The sequence below is a fragment of the Hemitrygon akajei genome, chromosome 5 (genome assembly GCF_048418815.1).
Source record: "Hemitrygon akajei chromosome 5, sHemAka1.3, whole genome shotgun sequence".
Classification (NCBI taxonomy): domain Eukaryota; kingdom Metazoa; phylum Chordata; class Chondrichthyes; order Myliobatiformes; family Dasyatidae; genus Hemitrygon; species Hemitrygon akajei.
In genome coordinates this window covers 97,465,129-97,484,534 of record NC_133128.1, presented here as the reverse complement: position 1 = coordinate 97,484,534, position 19,406 = coordinate 97,465,129, and the positions used below count along the sequence as shown (strand labels likewise).

Below are 19,406 nucleotides of genomic sequence, written 5' to 3'. Positions count from 1 at the left end.
TACAGACTTTTTTCCTTGTCGTTATTCCCTAAGCAATACAGTATAACAACTATTTACATTGTATTAGTATTGTAAGTAATCTAGAGATGATTTAAGGTATATGGGAGGATGTGCATGGGTTACTGCGGATCAGGAATTGAAAAAGAAACGGAACTTCTCTAAGGTACATCCAGTAGTATTTAGCATCAGTTAGTCAAATGTTTGTCTTAGTATATAGTACAGTATATATTTACCTTTCTATGCATATAAAACACTTAAGAAACGTATGTATTTCAATAATTAAACCACTGCATTGCTTAGTAATAATTGTAGCAATAATTGTAGCTTTCATCAGTGCAGGGCCTTCACATGCTCCATTATTCTCACTTTATCCTTTAAAATTGTTCCAATCATTGACCGACTGTAGCCTAACGCTTTTCCAATGACCGATGGCAATTCTCTTATTTCTGATCGCTTTATTATTTCCACTTCAATTGTGATCGTTTTCTGTCAATGGAACGGAAACACTGGGTCCTGAGCGCCACTGGGTCCTAAAGTTCACCGCACTGAGACAGGTTAAGTAAGATCCAGTGCTCTACCAGGTCCTAAAGTCTACTGACTTGAGCATCTGCGTTTTTTGGTATCCACGAGGGATCCCGTAACCAATCCCCCGTGGATAAGGAGGGCTGACTAAATTCTTTTCAGTGAGCAGTGCGAATTCAACTCCATTTGCTGGCACTGTAAAGCATTGCACTAGCTGCTGTGCTACCATGGCAGTGCATTTCATGCACCCACCACTGATTTTTGTTTTTAAAAAAGCACTACCTCTGACAACCCCACCCCTAACGTTTCCTTCAATCTCCTTAAAATTATGCCCTCTCATATTAGCCATTTCTGTCCTAAGAAGTCTTTGGCTGTGCATGCTATCTATATCTTCTTACCATCTTCTACACCTCTCATTCTGCTTTTCTCCAAAGAGAAAAGCCCTAGCTTGCACAACCTATCATCAAAAGAGATGACCTCCAGTCCAAGCAGCATCCTGGTAAATCTCCTCTGCACCCTCTCTAAAGCTTCCACATCCTTCCTGTGATGAGGCAACCACAACTGAACATAGTACTCCAAGTGTGCTCTAACCAGGAGCTACAACATTAATTTGCAGATCTTGAACTCAATCCTTTCAAGTTTTTTCCCCTAATTTGATTGAATTTGGGTTCAAGGCTGTCTTTTAGAAAGAGAAGATTAGCTCCTGTTTACATACTGGCATGACCAGTTAATGGAACTATCAGATAAAATGCCTGTAGTTTTGTTTCTCACTGGGGAGAAGCCTTTCCTCTGCACAGCACCTGCTGATAGTGTCCTGACTGAAATTAGAATGTGTTGTGAATGTGCCCCTTGAGGCGAGCTGTTTGTTGGATCATTGCCTTTGAAAAATCAATGAGTACCAGTTAGAAATGTGTTAGTTGGACCCTTTCAGTAAATTCATCAATGGAAAGGAGTTTGGGTAAAGAATGCATACTTGTTACAAAACATTTATTTAAAAAATTAAAAGTTTCATGTTAAATATACTATCCACTTGAAAAAGTGAAAAGAGAATGGTTCAGGAACACTTGTTTCTCCTCCATCAGTTTTTTGAACGATCCATGAACACTTTCATTATTCATTTTTTAAAAAGTGTTTTGTAATTTACAGTAATTTATGCCTTGGTACTAATGCCACAGAATAACAAGTCTCTCTCATCTCAGCCACTGAAGCTTGTAACTACTCCAGAGTTGTCATAGGTGGCCTCCCTCACTAGTGCCCTTCTTGCATGGTCACTCAGTTCTTGAGAACCTGCTCTGTGCAGATTTACAGCTGTGCCATATTCTTTCCATTTCTTGATGATTGACTTAACTACACTGAGGGATATTGAGTGAGTTGGAAATTTTCTTGTATCCATTTCCAGACTTGTGCTTTCCAATAACTTTTTAGCTGAGTTGTTTGGAGTGTTCTTTTGTCTTCATGGTGTAGTTTTTGCCAGGATACTGACTCACCAGCATTTGGACCTTCCAGATACAGGTGTATTTTTATAATCAATTGAAACACCTTGACTGCACACGGTGATCTCCATTTAACAAATTATGTGACTTCTAAAACCAATTGGCTGCAGCAGTGATGATTTGATGTGTTAAAGGAGGGGGTGAATACTTTTGCCATCAATTCTTTAATATTTGTAATTAATTTAGATCTTTTTGTAGAGATCTGTTTTCACTTTGACATGAAAGTCTCTTTCTGTTGCTGTGTCAAAAAAGCCAAATTAAATCCACTAATTAAATACTGTAAAGCAATAAAGCATGAAAACTTCCAAGGGGGTAAATATTTTTTATAGACATTATATGTAATTTGATAATACAATTTACTTTGAACTTTGATTGCATTGGTGCATCATGCACACATGCTGAGCTTGTCATTTACATCAACTTTGCCTCTAATTACTACACTGCCCTTAAATTCACTTGGTTCATTTCTACCACCTCCCTCTCCTTGATCCTTCTGTCTCCATCTCTGAAGACTTAAACTGACAAGCGACATCTTTTATAAACCTACCGATTCCCACGGTTACCTTGACTATACCTCTTCCCACCCTGTCTCCTGTAAAACCTGTTATTCCCTCTTCTCAGTTATTCATCTCTGTGGGATCTGTTCCCAGCATATGACTTTCCTTTCCAGGACATCAGATGTTGTTCTTCAAAGAATCGGTTTCCCTTCCTCAAGCATTGATGCCCTCATCTGCTTCTCATTATATACTGGAATATCCCCGCTCATCCCATTTTCCTTGCCTACCACCCCATGAGCCTCCAATTCCAACACATCATCCTCTGTAACTTCTGCCATCTCCAAAGGGATCCTACCACCAAATATATCTTTACCTACCCCTCCCTCTGCTTTCTGCAGAGGTTGCTTCCTTTGTAATTCTCTAGTCCGTTCATTCCTCCCCACTATCTCCTTCTTGGAACTTGTCCCTGCAAGTGGTCTCAGTGTCCATTCACCTGCCCATTCACCTCTTGCTCACCTCTATCCAGAGCCCCAGGTAGACCTTCCAGTTGAGGCAACAGTTCACCTGCAGATCTGTTGGGGTCGGCCGTTGTGTCCGGTGTTCCCAATCTGGCCTCCTGCATTGGTGAGTTAGACGTAAATTGGGGGGCTGCATCGTTGAGCACCATCCACTGCAAGTGGGACTTTCTGGTGGCCAGACATCTTAATTCTGGTTCAAATTCCAACATGTCACTCCACAGCCTCCTTGTGCCAAGGTGAGGCCGCTCTCAGGGTGGAAGAGCAACACCTTATGTTCTGTTTAGGTAGCCACCAATCTGATGGCATGAATATCGGGTTTTTCCCCCCCTCCCCTTTCTGGTAAAAATATTCCCCCCCATCCCTCACTGTAGCCTCTTGCCTCTTCTCACAGGTGTATCACTTCCCCCGGGTCCCCACCTCCTTCCCTTTTCCTATGGTCCACTCTCCTCAACTATCAGATTCCTTCCTCTCCAGCCCACCTGGTTTCAACTATCACCGTCCTTCCCCACCCCCCCACCATTTTATTCTGGTATCTTCCCCTTCCTTTCCAGCCCTGAAGAAGCGTCTCGGCTCAAAAGCTTGACTGTTTATTCATTACTATCTTATCTGCTGAGTTCCTCCAGCATTTTGTGTGTGTTGCTTTTTATTTTTGTGTTTTACAATATTCTGCAACAATGAATGCAACAACAGACTTTTGGAATAAGTTTTGTGACATTGTCTGTAATCATTGACTAACATTATAACTGGAGCCAAATTTGTGCTGTACTCGGGATTATTTCCGAAAGTAGGTGACTTTAGACTCAGTGGAATTTATTGTTAGATGCAAAAGTACATGTATGCACAAGTGGAATGAAGAACTTGCTGCAGCATCATAGGCACATAGTATCATATAAGCTGTGTTCACAAGAAAATGGTAAACAAAAATTATACACAATTTTTGGAAGAAATCACAATTGGAACAAAGTCATTTTACTGTAAAGTGATCAAAATTGTCAAAGGAATGCTAAACTGTAGGGTATTTGTTGGTATTGACTTATTTGCATTGTCCAGGATGTTCCAAAGTGTTTTCAAGACAATAAAGTACACTTAAATGTGAGTTCTTTTGTGCTGCAGGAGATTTATTGGAGTGAATTTCTATTAGATTAGTGATTGGGTCTTGGCTGATAGAATCTTTCAGAACATTGAACAGTACAGTACAGGCCCTTTGGCCCACAAGGTTGTGCTGACCTTTTAACCTACTCCAGAGTCAATCTAATCCACCTCTCCAAGATGGCCCTCCATTTTCCCTTCATCCGCGTGCCCATCTAAGAGTCTATAAATGTCTGTACTGTATTGGCCTGTACAACCAACCCATGTATCCATCACTCTGTATATTTTTTTTTAAACCATGCTTCCAACACCTTAAAGTTATGTCCCCTTGTATTGGCCATTTCTGCCTTGGTTTTTGGCTATACACTTGATCTATGCCCTTAATGATCTTGTATATGTCTATCAAGTCACCTTTCATTCTCCTCTCCAAAGGGAAAAGTGCTAGTTCACTCAACCTGTCCTCATAAGACATGCTGTTTAATTTTTTATGAATTTAAGTTGCTCATGTGACAAAGTTGCTTTTAATGCAGCCCAAATTGGGGAGATTTGCATATCACAATCCATAATAACCCTGCCAGACCTAATCTGTAAAATCAGGCTTATGAAGTTTTCTGTCCAACATAGTACCCATTAACTTTCCATCTAGTCTTGCATTGTCACATGAACACCAGGAGAGATGGCACACCAGGAGTGATGTGCAGGGCTGTTGAAATACTTTGAAGAAATGAACCTTAAATTGCCACTGAAGTCACAATGCAGAAAAAGAAACTTATTTACTCAGTGGTTCTGTGGGGAACCTCTCCTTATGTGTGAAGAACACGTCAAGGTGAAATATCTTGGATCTGAATGTATTGTCCTTCTCTCTTGAGACTTGTGGTATATATTTCACAATAATTATAATTTCTGTTTAAATTTTGAATAATTGTTAGTCATTACACCTATTTTAACATCTTTATTTTTTTCCCCAAGAAAAAGCCACAAATGAGCATAACACTAGTGAAGACTGGACCCTCATTATGGATATCTGTGATCGTGTTGGAACAACACCAAATGGGCAAGTGTAGAAAATGCATTATAGCTTATTTTTTCCTTAGAATCCACATTTCCCCCTTAACCATATTTTGTGTATAATCTCCCTTTGAAAATTTCTTGTAATTAAACTGTTTGGATCAAAAGTACTGTGGCTTGATCCCAAACACTTAGTGACTAGATTAAAGAAAAACAAAGTTGGTCATTGTGCTTGCATCTGATTGCATTGCAATGATGCTGTTGGATGCTTGTAAGATGCTTAATTAATGCAAGTATAATGTAAAATTAATTTACACAAGTTACTCAATCAGAGTAGAGCATTTTCATGTGTCCAAAAAATGAATGATATCCAGAAGATTGCAGTTTAATCACATGGAGTATATGGAACTACTGTTAGTAATTGGGACTTCTGCATATGCTCTTTCAATATTTACTTAGTGTTGAAGTTGCCATTTTGGCTGAGTCATCAGAGTGCCTGATGAAAGCATGCCTCCTCATCCTTTTGCCATTTAGACTAATTTTAGTGGTCAGCTAGAAATTAATATAAATAGGGAAAAAGTATAAAACATGGAATGGAAAGAAATGGTCTCATGTTTTAAATGAGGATGATTGTCTTTTTTTTTATTTCTGTGTCTGGTTCCTGCTAGAGAAATTGAATGGACTGTTTAGTATTGCCAGGAGCCAGGTAACACAGTTCTCGTGACAAGTCAGCAATCCAGACCATTAACTTTATCTCGTTCCTCTGCAGATACCATCTGATTTGCTATTTTGTTAAATTTCAGAATCTGCATTTACTTTTGATTCATAACTCCAATGAAATTCATTTCAAGTGTAAATAGATTGTATGTTTGCATATCTTTAAATTGGCAAAGGAGAATTTTCATTTCCTTGCTTGTAGAGTGGTGGACATGCAGAGGATGTTTACTAAAGTGGGGAGACCACAACCTTTAGCCATCCCTTTAGAAAAGATGATTAATTTATTTATGTAGAGGGTGGTGAATCTGTGGAATTCATTACCACAGACAGCTGTGAAGGGCAAGTCATTGGGTATATTTAATCTAGTGGTTGATAAGTAAGGACATCAAAGATTATGGGAAGAAAGGAGGAGAATGGGATTGAGAGGAATATTAAATGGCCATGATGGAATGGCAGAGCAAACTCGATAGGACAAGTTGCCCAATTCTGCTCTTATGTTATAATTGCCCGCCCCCCCACACTGATCAGATTGGTATTCTTATAAGTATGATTAACCAAGCATTTAAATAGTGAAAACTTGATTTGGTGTGTTGATGGCATTGTAATACAGGTACTGTTTAGCTTTTTCAGCAAGTTGCTATAGTCAGAATGTTGATTGTAGCTTTTATTATATCTAATATTTTATTCCTTTTTATTTTAACTTAACTAATCTTGCTTAACTTTAGGCCAAAAGATTGTCTGAAGGCAATTATGAGGAGAATAAATCACAAAAATCCACATGTGGCAATGAAGGCTTTAACAGTGAGTAGGACCCAATCATTTCTTTAAGCAAAATCTTTCTCTTTTAAAGCATGTGGCTGAGTGGTGAAACATGCTCAGTTTTGTGGCATTCAGCTGTATGAAACAGGAAATCCCCTGCTCTCCTAAAATTGTACTCTTTGTGTGTGCAATGCTAGTAGTGAGTCATAATTAGTCTTGATCATACAAGATGTGTGGACATTGGACTATTAAGCAATGCAAGTTCGTAAATGGTGCAGTGGTAGTTCATTTGATGAAGTGACCTCCTATCAGCTGCCTTCTTGAGTTACCAACTCAATAACATAAAAGGGAACTTTTTCTGCTAGTATTTTATTAGTACTTGTATACAACTTTTTTTTATATACCACCATAACCCTCTACCCAAATACCTTCAAAATAACCGAAAACTATACACTCAGTGGCCACTTTATTAGGTATACCTGTACATCTGCTCATTAATGCAAATGTCTAATCAGCCAATCAAGTGCAGCAACTTAATGCATAAAAGCATTCAAACATGGTCAGGGGATTCAGTTCCAACCAAGTGTCAGAATGGGGAGGATGTGTAATCTTAAGTGACTTTGACCATGGAATGATTGTTGGTGCTAGATGGGGGTAGTCTGAGTATCTCAGAAAATTACTAATCATTTGGGATTTTCACACACAAGTCTCTGAACTTTACAGAGAATGGTGCGGGTGGGTGAAAAAACATCCAGTGAGCGGCAGTTCTTTGGGTGAAAACACCTTGTTAATTAGAGTGGTCAGAGGAGAATGACCAAACTGCTTCAAGCTAACAGGAAGGTGACAGTAACTCAAATAACCTTGTGTTACTACTACTATGTCGACTCAGGCTTAGGGGGCCGGTGTCAGGCAAATGTGTTACAACAGTGGTGTGCAAAAGAGCATCTCTGAATGCATTGAACCTTGAAATGGGTGGGCTACAGCAGCAGAAGACCAAACAAGAAAGCGGAACCCAGCACAGTGGCCACTGACACAATGTTGGAGGAAATCAGGCAGCAGCTATGGAGAGGAATATACGTTTGATACTTTGGGCTGAAACCCTTCACCAGGACTGGCTCAGCTCAATGTTGACTGTTTACTCCTCTTGATGGATGCTGCCTGACCTGCTGAGTTGCTCCAGCATTTTGTGTGTGTTGCTCTGGATTTCCAGCGTCTACAGAATCTCTTGTTTGTGAAAACTGTTTATTCCAGTACAAATAAGTTGAAGTTGAAATAATGTAAGTCAGTCATCCTTAATTGCGATATCCATCTTGTAGACCACTGAATTTGTGAAGGAATTATTCCTTGGTGTTTGGAACAGAGTTACTGCAGGAATGTCATATCTCTGATGCGTGTTATTTGTTGTGTTTTTCCTTGGGATGGAAATTAGTAACACTGAAGATTCCTACTGTAATGTGACAAATGCTTCACAATCTGCTTGGTATATTTAAGTCTTTTAAAATTTTTTCAGATGCTGGAAATCCGGAGAAATATACTCAAAATGCTGGGGCAATTCAGCAGGTCAGGCAGCATCTGTGTAAGGGAATGAAGGGCCTCTGGCCTGAAACATTGACTGTTTATTTCCCACCATAGATGCTGCCTGGCCTGTTGAGTTCCTTTAACATTTTGTGTGAGTAGTCAGCGTTTGTTGATTTAGTCTTAGACACTTGGATAGGAAAGGCATTCAAGGATACACTACTAATACAGACAAGAAGGATTAGTGTAGATGGGCAAAAAGGTCAGCATCAACATGGGGAGCCAAAAGGCCCTGTTTCTGTGTCTGACAACTCTAAGTGTTGCTTGCACATTGAAACTGGATCTGACTTTTCCTGCCACTACCTCTGGCAGCATATTACAGATGTGAACCATTCTGTATTATTTAAAATTAAAACATGCCTCTTGAATCCCTTAAACCTCCTCTCAGCCTAAACCCAAGTTCTCTTGTTTTTCATACTTTGGGGGGGGGGGGGGGGAGAGAAGAGTTGATTATCTGTCCTATTTATTCTCATAATCTTAGATGGTGTACTCATTTACCCCATGGCTGCTTTGCTCCAGGGAAATCAAGCCCACCCTACATAATCTCTTTCCATAACTAATACCCTCTAAGCTACGGCACCAGCAACCTGGGTTCAATTCCACCACTGTCAGTAAGGAGTTTGTATGTTCTCCCCATGACTGGGGTTTCTGTGGGAGTGCCTGTTTCTTCCCACATCTCAAAGATTATAGGCTAGTAGGCTAATTGGTGACATGGGTATAATTGGATAGCAACAGGCTCTTTGGATCAGAAGGGCCTGTTAATGTGCTGTTTCTCTAAATTAAAAAAAAACTCTGGTGAATATCCTCTATACTCTGTCCATATCCTCTCAATTCAAGCAGAACTGCATACAGTACTCTAAATGTGGCTTACCTGGTGTTCTTTAACATCACAACATAACATCCTAACTTGTATTCATTGCTGCAACCTCTGAAGGCCAGAATGTTGTACTACCCTGCCAACCTACATTGCAACTTTTAGGAGACTGCCGACGTTAACCTCAAGATCCCTGTGTATCAATATTCTTCATTGTCCTACCATTTACTGTATATATCCTCCTGCTATGTGACTTTTCAAAATGTATTACCTCAACCTTGTTGGTATTCAATTCCATCTGCAAGCACTCTATACCAGTTTTAATGTCATTTGCCACCATGTCTATTGTGTTTCCTATTTTAACAACCAAGTTGCTAACAGCAAAGGTCTGATTATCAACCCCTGAAATACACCGCTGGTTATGGACTTTCAGTCAGTAAAGCATTTTACTACCTTTGCCTTCCCACTCATAACCATGTCAATTTTAGATCCAACTAGTGACTCGGTGATGAGGGGGCCTTGTTTTGTTAAGTAACTCATTAAAGTCCAAATAGGGTACACCGACCACTCTGCCTTCATCATTCTCCTTTGTTAACCCCTCAGCAAAGTCATTCAAGTTAATGAAGTCTCTGTGTCTCCAAGCCTTTTGGTGCCTAACAAAGATGCAAAACTATCAGTCAAGGCTCTAGCAATCTCCTCCTTTGTTTCCCGTCTGGCCCGAGAGATTATCCACCCTTGTCCATTTCAAAGCACCACACGCTTCCTTTTTAATATTGACATGCTCTAGAACATTGGTATGTTGTACCTGAACTCTATTCTCCCCATCCTTGGTGAAAACAAATGAGAAATACCTATTTATGACTAAGCTACATCAACATGTTCCCCCTCTATAGATTATAGACATAAGTGATTATAAACACAAGTTATTCCTTTGCTCCTCAAGGGTACAGACCATTGCATGTTGGAGGAGAAATAGGCCATTTGGCCCATTGAGTCTGCTCTGCTATTTGATCGTGGTTGATCCATTTCCCTCTCAACCCCATTCTTCAGCCTTCTCCCCATAACCTTTCACGCGCTGACTTATTAAGACTCAAGCTCCACCTAAAGTACACTCAAAGACTTAGCCTCCACAACAGATTGTAGCAATGAATATCACATGTTCACCACCTTCTGGTTCCTCCTCTGTTCTAACTGAGCATCCCTCTATTCTGAGGTTGTGCTCTCTGGTCCTTGACTGCCTCGCTATAGGAAACCTCTCTATCTCCAATATACAGGCCTTTCAACATAAATGGGTATCGATGAGGTACCCCTCATTCCTCTAAATTCCAGTGAGTACTGGCCCAGAGCCATCAAGTGCTCCTCAAGACAAGCCTTTCAATCCCAGAATCATTTTTGTGAACCTTCATTAAATCCTCTCCAATGTCAGCACATCTTTTCTTAGACAAATGGTCCCAAAACTGCTCTCAGTACTCTGTGAGACCTCAGCAGTACCTTAAACGTACAATATTATATCCTTGGTTTTATATTCTAGTCCTCTCAAAATGAATGCTAACATTGAATTTGCCTTCCTCACCACCAACTCAACCTGTAAGTTAACCTTTAGAGAATCCTGCACAAGGACTCCCAAATCTCTTTGCTCCTCTGATATTTTAATTTTCTCTGTTTAGAAAATAGTCTGCTTTTATTCCTTTTACCAAAGTGCATGACCATAAACTTCCCAACACAGTATTCCATCTGCCACTTCTTTGCCCATTCTCCTGACCTGTTTAAGTCCTTCTGCAGACTCTTTGCGTCCTCAACATTACCTGCTTCTCCACCTATCTTCATATTGTGCACAAACTTGGCTACAAAGCCATCAATTTCATCATCCAAATAATTTACATGTAATGTAAAAAGAAATGGTCCCAAAACCGATCCCTGTGGAATACTATAAGTCACTGGCAGCCAATCAGAAAAGGTTCCCATTACTTGCATTCTTTGCTTCCTGCCAATGATCTATCAATGCTCTAATCGTTCTTGTAATACCATGGGCTTTTATCTTGCTAGATAGCCTAGTATGTGTGGCACCTTGTCAAAGGCCATTTGAAAATCCAAGCACACGATATCCACTGACTCTGTCTATCCTGCTTGTTATTTCCTCAAAGAATTCCAGTAGCTTTATCAGGCAAGGTTTTCCCTTGTGGAAACCATGCTGACTTTGGTCCATTTTATCATGTATCGCCAAGTACCCCAAAACCTCATACTTAACAATCGACTTCACATATAACCATATAACAATCACAGCACGGAAACAGGCCATCTCGGCCCTCCTAGTCCGTGCCGAACTCTTAATCTCACCTAGTCCCACCTACCCGCACTCAGCCCATAACCCTCCACTCCTTTCCTGTCCATATACCTATCCAATTTTACCTTAAATGACACAACTGAACAGGCCTCTACTACTTCTACAGGAAGCTCAACCATCTTCCCAACCACTGAGGTCAGGCTATAATTTTCATTCCTATGACTCCCTTAAAAGGTGGAGTGACATTTGCAATTTTCCAGTCCTCAAGAACCATGCCAGAATCTACTGTTTCTTGAATTATAATTACCAATGCTTCCACAATCACTTCAGCTACCTCTTTCAGAGCCCTTGGGTCTAGTCCATCTGGTCCAGGTGACCTATCTACCTTTACACCTTTTGGCTTCCCAAACACCATCTCCTAAGTAAGAACAACTGCACACACCTCTGTCCATCTGACACTTTCAAACTTCTGACATACTGCTAGTGACAACCACAGTTGTCTTCCTGCCTTTAGAATACTACTTGGGGGTGTATCTATCCTGTGCCTTCCAAATTGCTCCCAGAAACTCCAGCCATTGCTGCTCTGCCAGCATCCCTGCTAGTGCCCCCTTCCAATCAACTTTGGCCAGCTCCTCTGTTATCCCTCTCTAATTCCCTTTACTCTACTATAATACTGGTACATCTGACTTTAGCTTCTCAAACGGCAGAGTGAATTCTATCATTATCACCACTGATCCCAAAGGGTTCTTTTACCTTAAGCTCCCTAATCAAATCCTGTTTATAGAACATAGAAATCTACAGCACATTGCAGGCCCCTTGGCCCACAATGTTGTGCTAACTGTGTAACCTACTGTAGAAACTGCTTAGAATTTCCTTACTGCATAACCCTCTCTTTTTCTAAGCTTTGTGTACCTATCTAAGAGTCTCTTAAAAAGACCCTTTTGTATCTGCCTCTACCATTGTCGGTGGCAGTGCATTCCATGCACCCAGCACTCTGTGTGGGGGGAAAACTTGCCTCTGACATCCCCCTTGTACCTATTTATAAGCACCTTACAGCTATTTCCCCTTGTGTTAGCCATTTCAGCCCTGGGGAAAAAGCCTCTGACTATCCACACAATCAATGCCTCTCATCTTGTACACCTCTATCAGGTCACCTCTCATCCACCACCACTCCAAGGAGAAAAGGCCAAGTTTGCTCAACCTGTTTTCAGAAGGCATGCTCTCCAATCCAGGCAACATCTTTGTAAATCTCCTTTGTACTCTGTTCAGTTCTGGTCACCTCGCTGCAGGAAGGATGTGGATACCATAGACAGAATACTCAAATTGGGGTCTAACTAAGGTCTTGTATAGCTGTAACATTGCGCTATAGCTGTAGGTAGGTAGGATCTATCGGCCGACAAAAGTTTGGCTCGAGGGATGACTTTCAGTAGATCGCAGTGAGGTAGCTGCTCTGCTACTTACGAAACCCTGAGCGCGAATTAGTTGGCTGCGAATATTTTAGCACCAGGTTCCCCACGAACATTTGGTGTGCTAAACAGGTTTAGAGGCGGCGCCCATCTGTCCACACTCCAGACCAGTAGCAACGGCACATCGCCAGCCGCGCGAGGCCAACCAATGATCCCTGGCGCAAGGGTATCACTGCATTTAGACAACTGATGACCTCGTGGGTAATGACCTCATGTTGTATTCAGCAGTGGGCGTGACAGGGAATGAGGAAAGGTGCAGCTGACTCGTATCGTTTCATATTGACAAATCATATCGTTTCCTTGCAGATATGTAGCAGATGCTTTGTAGCCTTGTACCGATCCGTGGACCACTGGCCTGGGGTATATCCCATCTGATTCTGGTGACTTAGCTAACTTAATACATTTCAAAAGTTCCAGCACATCCTCTTAATTTCCATACACTCAAGTGTTTCAGTCTGCTGTAAGTCATCCCCACAATTGCCATGGTCCTTTTCACTGGTAAATTACTGAAACAAAGTATTCATTAAGTAGATAGATAGATACTTTATTCATCCCCATGGGGAAATTCAACTTTTTTCCAATGTCCCATACACTTGTTGTAGCAAAACTAATTACATACAATACTTAACTCAGTAAAAAATATGATATGCATCTAAATCACTATCTCAAAAAGCATTAATAATAGCTTTTAAAAAGTTCTTAAGTCCTGGCGGTAGAATTGTAAAGCCTAATGGCATTGGGGAGTATTCACCTCTTCATCCTGTCTGAGGAGCATTGCATCGATAGTAACCTGTCGCTGAAACTGCTTCTCTGTCTCTGGATGGTGCTATGTAGAGGATGTTCAGAGTTTTCCATAATTGACCGTAGCCTACTCAGCGCCCTTCGCTCAGCTACCGATGTTAAACTCTCCAGTACTTTGCCCACGACAGAGCCCGCCTTCCTTACCAGCTTATTAAGACGTGAGGCGTCCCTCTTCTTAATGCTTCCTCCCCAACACGCCACCACGAAGAAGAGGGCGCTCTCCACAACTGACCTATAGAACATCTTCAGCATCTCACTACAGACATTGAATGACGCCAACCTTCTAAGGAAGTACAGTCGACTCTGTGCCTTCCTGCACAAGGCATCTGTGTTGGCAGTCCAGTATGTGCTATGCCCTCCGGCTCCATGCACACATTTCCACTATCCCACCTGATTGGTCTTGTTCTCTCACAGCTCATCCTCAGGATTTTCATAATCCTGCTCATCAAGGCCTTCTCACGGCCCCTTCTAGCTCCTAATTTCATTCTTGAGCTCCTTCCTGGCACCCTTGTAATTTTCTAGAGCTCTAACAATACTTACTTTTCTCTTCTTAGCTAGATTTTCTAAATCCTTTGTACACCATGGTTCTTTTACCCTACCATTCTTTCCATGTGTCAATGGAACATACCTGTGCAGAACACCATGCAAACGTTCCCTGACGTTTGCCACATTGCTGCCGTATATTTCCCTGAGAACATCTGCTCCCAACTTGTGTTCCAAGTTCCTGCTTAATAGCATCGTATTTCCCCCTACCCCAATTAAATGTTTTCCCAAGTTGTCTGCTCCTATCCCTCTCCAGCGCTATGGTAAAGGAGAGAGAGTTGTGATCACTACCTTCAAAATGCTCTCCCACTGAGAGACCTGACACCTGACCAGGTTCATTTCCCAATACCAGATCAAGTATAGCCTCTCCTCTAGTTGGCTTACCTACATATTGTGTCAGGAAACCTTCCTGAACATGCCTAACAAACTCCAACCCATGTAAACCTCTTGCTCTAAGTAGATGATTTCATTAGGTGCATTTAATGTCAGAGAAATGTATACAATATCTGTCCTAAAATTCCATTTCTTTGCAGACATCTACGAAAACAGAGTACCCCAAAGAATGAGTGATTGTTAAAACATTAAAACCCCAAAGCTCCCCCCAACTCCCCTTCCCATGCACAAGCAGCAACAAGATAACGACCCCACCAACAGAAACGCATCGGCACCCTCCATCGAACACTCAAGCATGCAGCAAAGCGTCAATAAAGACATAGGCTTGCAGTACCCCAAAAACTACTCGTTCACCCGATAATTCAACATACCACAGGCTCTCTCTTCCTAAGAAGGGGAAAAGGCGTCCCCGTTTCACAGCAAGAGTGGAGACGTAACTAACAACTCACTGAATTATGATGTTAAAAGTCTGTTGCGTTGCTTTTTCCAAGCTCTGCACCCAGAGAGTTGGCACCATAAAGGTGCAGCTTTCAGGACACAACCCCTGGCAGCTAACCCATTACTCCCGATGTTCCATATTCTCCCGCAACGCTTCAGTCAGGAGCACCAGCCTTGAATCAGCACATCCCTAGAGCCATGAAATCCCGGAACCCTGAAGGTGCGCTCGTTTTCTAGGCCGTGTCCTTGGGATATCAAAAAGCAGCCAGTCGTAAGGCCCTGAGAGTGGGTCCCATGCTCACAAAGAACCGATGTCAAAGTGTAACTCCAGGTCATGGTCTTCTCCTTGTGCCTCTTCACTTCAGTTCCCACCCCCTTGCAAATCTAGTTTAAACCCCCCCCCCCCCCCCAATAGAATTCACCATCTCTCCCTCTCAGGATATTGGTTCCCATCCAGTTCAGGTGCAACGCATCCCACTTGTACAGGTCACCCCTTCCCCAGAAAAAGTTCCAATGATCCAAGAACTTGGAACCCTGCCCCCTGCACCATCTCCTCAGCCACTCGTTCATCTGCGCTGTCTTCCTGTTCTGACCTTCAGTAGCTCCTGACACCAGGTGAAATCTGGAGATTACCACCTTGGAGGTCCTGCTCTTCAGCCTCCTTCCTAACTCCCAAAACTTACTGCACAGGACCTCTACCCCTCTCCCGGCTATGTCATTGGTACCAACGTGTACCACGGCGTCTGGCTGCTCACCCTCCCCTTCAAGAATATTCTGCAACCACTCAGAGACATCCTAGGACCCTAGCACCCAGGAAGCATCACACTATCTTGGCGTTTCTTTTTGCTGTCATGGGATCGCCTATCTGTCCCCCAACTGACTTCACTCTCCCCTTCCGAGGCTCAGAGCCGACCACAGTGCTGTTGGTCTGGCTGCTGCTGCCTTGCCCAGATAGGTCACCCCCCTCAGCAGTATCCAAAGGGGTGTACGTGTTGCTGAGGGGAATGGCCACAGGTGGACCCTGCACTGACTTCCTTCTCCCTTTACCTCTCTGTGTTCACCCATCTGCTCCCTGAATTCTGCACTCTGGATGTAACCACCTGCTCAAAAGTCGTATCTCTCAATTGCTCTGCCTCCTGGATGAACCTAAGTTCATCCAACTCCAGCTCCTTAATGTGGTCTTTCATGAGCTGAAGTTGCTGCACTTCCCACAGGTGTAGTCTCCGTGATGACTATCAGGTTCCATGAATTCCCACATCCTACAGGAGGAGCATTCCACTACCATACAGAACACATGGTTCATTACACAACACCCAGTCCAGAATAGCTGAGCCCCTAGTGGGCTCAACTACAAGCTGCTCTTAAAAAGCCATCTTATAAAGCATTCTCAAATTCCCCCTTTTGGGATGCAGTACCAACCTGCTTTTTTTCCAATCTATCTGCATATTGAACTATTGTAACATGCATTTTCTATCTCCCGTTTAGGCTACAAATTACATCCTGGCTACAGTTCTGAGGCCTGTTTATAACTCCCATTAGGGTTATTTTACCCTAACTCTGCCCACTGTTATTCTACATCTTCTGATCTTATGTCACCACTTTTTAAGGACCTGATTTCATTTATACAAATTGTTCTTTTGATACAATGTATATTCTTTGATGTTAAGCTCCCAACTATGATCTTCTTTCAGCCATGACTCTGTGATGCCCTCAACGTCATACCTGCCAATCTCTAACTGCACTACAAGATCACTACCTTTTCTCACATACTGTGTGCATTTAGTTATAACACCCTCTGTCCTGTATTTGTTACCCTTTTGACAGATCCTGGGATTTATTCATCCTGATTTACCTCAGGTAAATCACCACCACCTCCTCTGTAATCTGTACAGGATCCATGAAGTTCATGCTATTATTTTGCCTCACTTCTGTAGACTCTGTGTCCCATCTCCTGAGTAAATGCAACTGTAAAAAAAAGTATTTAAGATCTCTGCTGTTTGTTTTGGCTCCACACATAAATTACTATTCTTGTCTTCCAGAGGATCAATTTTGACCAAAACTGCATACAATACTCCAAATTTGGCCTCACCAATGCCTTGTACAACCTCGCCATAACATTCCAACTCTTATACTCAATACTTTGATTTATAAAGGCCAATGTACCAAAAGCTCTCTTTACAACCCTATCTACCTGTGACGCCACTTTTAGGGAATTTTGTATCTGTATTCCCAGATCCCTCTGTTCTACTGCACTCCTCAGTGTCCTACCATTTATTTTGTATGTTCTACCTTGGTTTGTCCTTCCAAAGTGCAATACCTCACACTTGTCTGTATTAAACTCCATCTGCCATTTTTCAGCCCATTTTTCTAGCTGGTCCAAATCCCTCTACAAGCTTTGAAAACCTTCCTCACTGTCCACTACACCTCCAGTCTTTGTATCATCAGCAAACTTGCTGATCCAATTTACCACATTATCATCCAGATCATTGATATAGATGACAAATAACAATGGGCCCAGCACTGATCCCTGTGGCACACCACTAGTCACAGGCCTCCACTCAGAGTAGCAATCCTCCACTACCACTCTCTGGCTTCTCCCATTGAGCCAATGTCTGATTTAATTTACTATCTCTCCATGTATACCTAGCGACTGAATCTTCCTAACTAACCTCCCATGCGGGACCTTGTCAAAGGCCTTACTGAAGTCCATGCACACAACATCCACTGTCCTGGTAACTTCCTTGAAAAACTCTAATAGATTTGTTAAACGTGACCTACCACCCACAAAGCCATGTTGACTCTCCCTAATAAGTCCCTGTCTATCCAAATACTTGTAGATCCTATCTGTTAGTACTCCTTCCAATAATTTACCTACTACCAACATCAAATTTACTGGCCTATAATTTCCCAGATTACTTTTAAGCCTTTTTTAAACAACAGAACAACATGAGCTATCCTCCGGCACTTCACCCGTAGATACCGACATTTTAAATATATCTGCCAGGGACCCTGCAATTTCAGCATTAGTCTCCTTAAGGTCCGAGGGAATACCCTGTTGGGTCCTGGGGATTTATCTACTCTGATTTGCCTCAAGATAGCAAGCACCTCCTCCTCTTCAATCTGTATAGGTTCCATGACCTCACTACTTGTTTGCCTTACTTCCATTAACTCCATACCAGTTTCCTTAGTAAGTACAGACGCAAAAAACCCATTTAAGATCGCCCCCATTTCTTTTGGTTTCATACAGAGCCGACCTTCATGAGGACCAATTTTATCCCTTAATATCCTTTTGCCCATGATATACCTGCAGAAGCTCTTTGGATTATCCTCACCTTGACTGCCGAAGCAACCTCATGTCTTTTAGCCCTCCTGATTTCTTTCTTAAGTGTTTTTTTGCACTTTTTATACTCCTCAAGCACCTTATTTGTTCGCTGTTTCCTATACATGTCATACATCTCTCTCTTTATCAGAGTTCCAATATCCCTCAAGAACCCAGGTTCCTTATTCTTATTGACTTTGCCTTTAATCCTGACAGGAACATACAAACTCTGCACTCTCAAAATTTCTCCTTTGAAGGCCTTCAACTTACCAATCACCAGATATATCTTTATCCATGATCAAGTTGAAACTAATGGTGTATGATCACTGGAACCAAAGTGTTCCCCTACACACGCTTCTGTCACCTGTCCTAACTTGTTTCCTAATAGGAGATCTAATATTGCATTCTCTCTAGTCGGTACCTCTATATATTGATTTAGAAAACTTTACTGAACACATTTTACAAACTCTAACCCTTCTGGACCTTTAACAGTATGGGAGTCCCAATCAGTATGTGGAAAATTAAAATCCCCTTCTATCACAACTTTGTTTCCTGCAGTTGTCTGCTATCTCTCTGCAGATTTGCGCCTCCAATTCTCACTACTGACTATTGGGTGGTCTATAATACAACCCCATTAATGTGGTCATACCATTCCTGTTTCTCAGCTCCACCCATATGGCCTCAGTAGACAAGCCCTCTAATCTGTCCTACCTGAGCACTGCTGTAACATTTTTCCTGACTAGCCATGCCACCCCCCCATCCTTCATCCCTCTGCCTCTATCACGTCTGAAAGATCGGAACCCTGAAACATTAAGCTGCCAGTCCTGCCCCTCCTGTAGCCAAGTTTCACTGATGGCTATAATGTCGTAATTCCAAGTGTCAATCCACGCCCTCCGCTCATCAGCCTTCCCCACAATACTCCTTGCATTGAAATAGACACACCTCAGAAGATTATTACCACCATACAACCCTTCTTTTTGTGACTTTGCATGAACTTTTAACATCATTCATTTTCACCTCCAGTTCCACTATCTGCTTTGGCACTCTGGTTCCCATCCCCCTGCAAATCTAGTTTAAACCCTCCCCAACAGCACTAGCAAACCTCCCTGCAAGGGTATTGGTCCCCTCATAGTTCAGACCTATAGCTTTTCCTTTTTGCTTTCTCTGACT

At 42.0% G+C, this 19,406-nt stretch overlaps 1 protein-coding gene across 2 annotated transcripts in view; it reads left to right on the top strand.

The window, feature by feature from the left end:
- stam2 (signal transducing adaptor molecule (SH3 domain and ITAM motif) 2) overlaps nt 1-19,406 on the top strand; it is an 87,678-nt gene that overhangs the window by 6,517 nt on the left and 61,755 nt on the right. For both annotated transcript variants that reach the window (XM_073046117.1, XM_073046116.1), the window contains exons 2-3: nt 5,089-5,173; nt 6,570-6,645. In XM_073046117.1, coding sequence (XP_072902218.1) covers nt 5,089-5,173; nt 6,570-6,645 — 161 coding nt within the window. The remainder of the gene's footprint in view (nt 1-5,088; nt 5,174-6,569; nt 6,646-19,406) is intronic.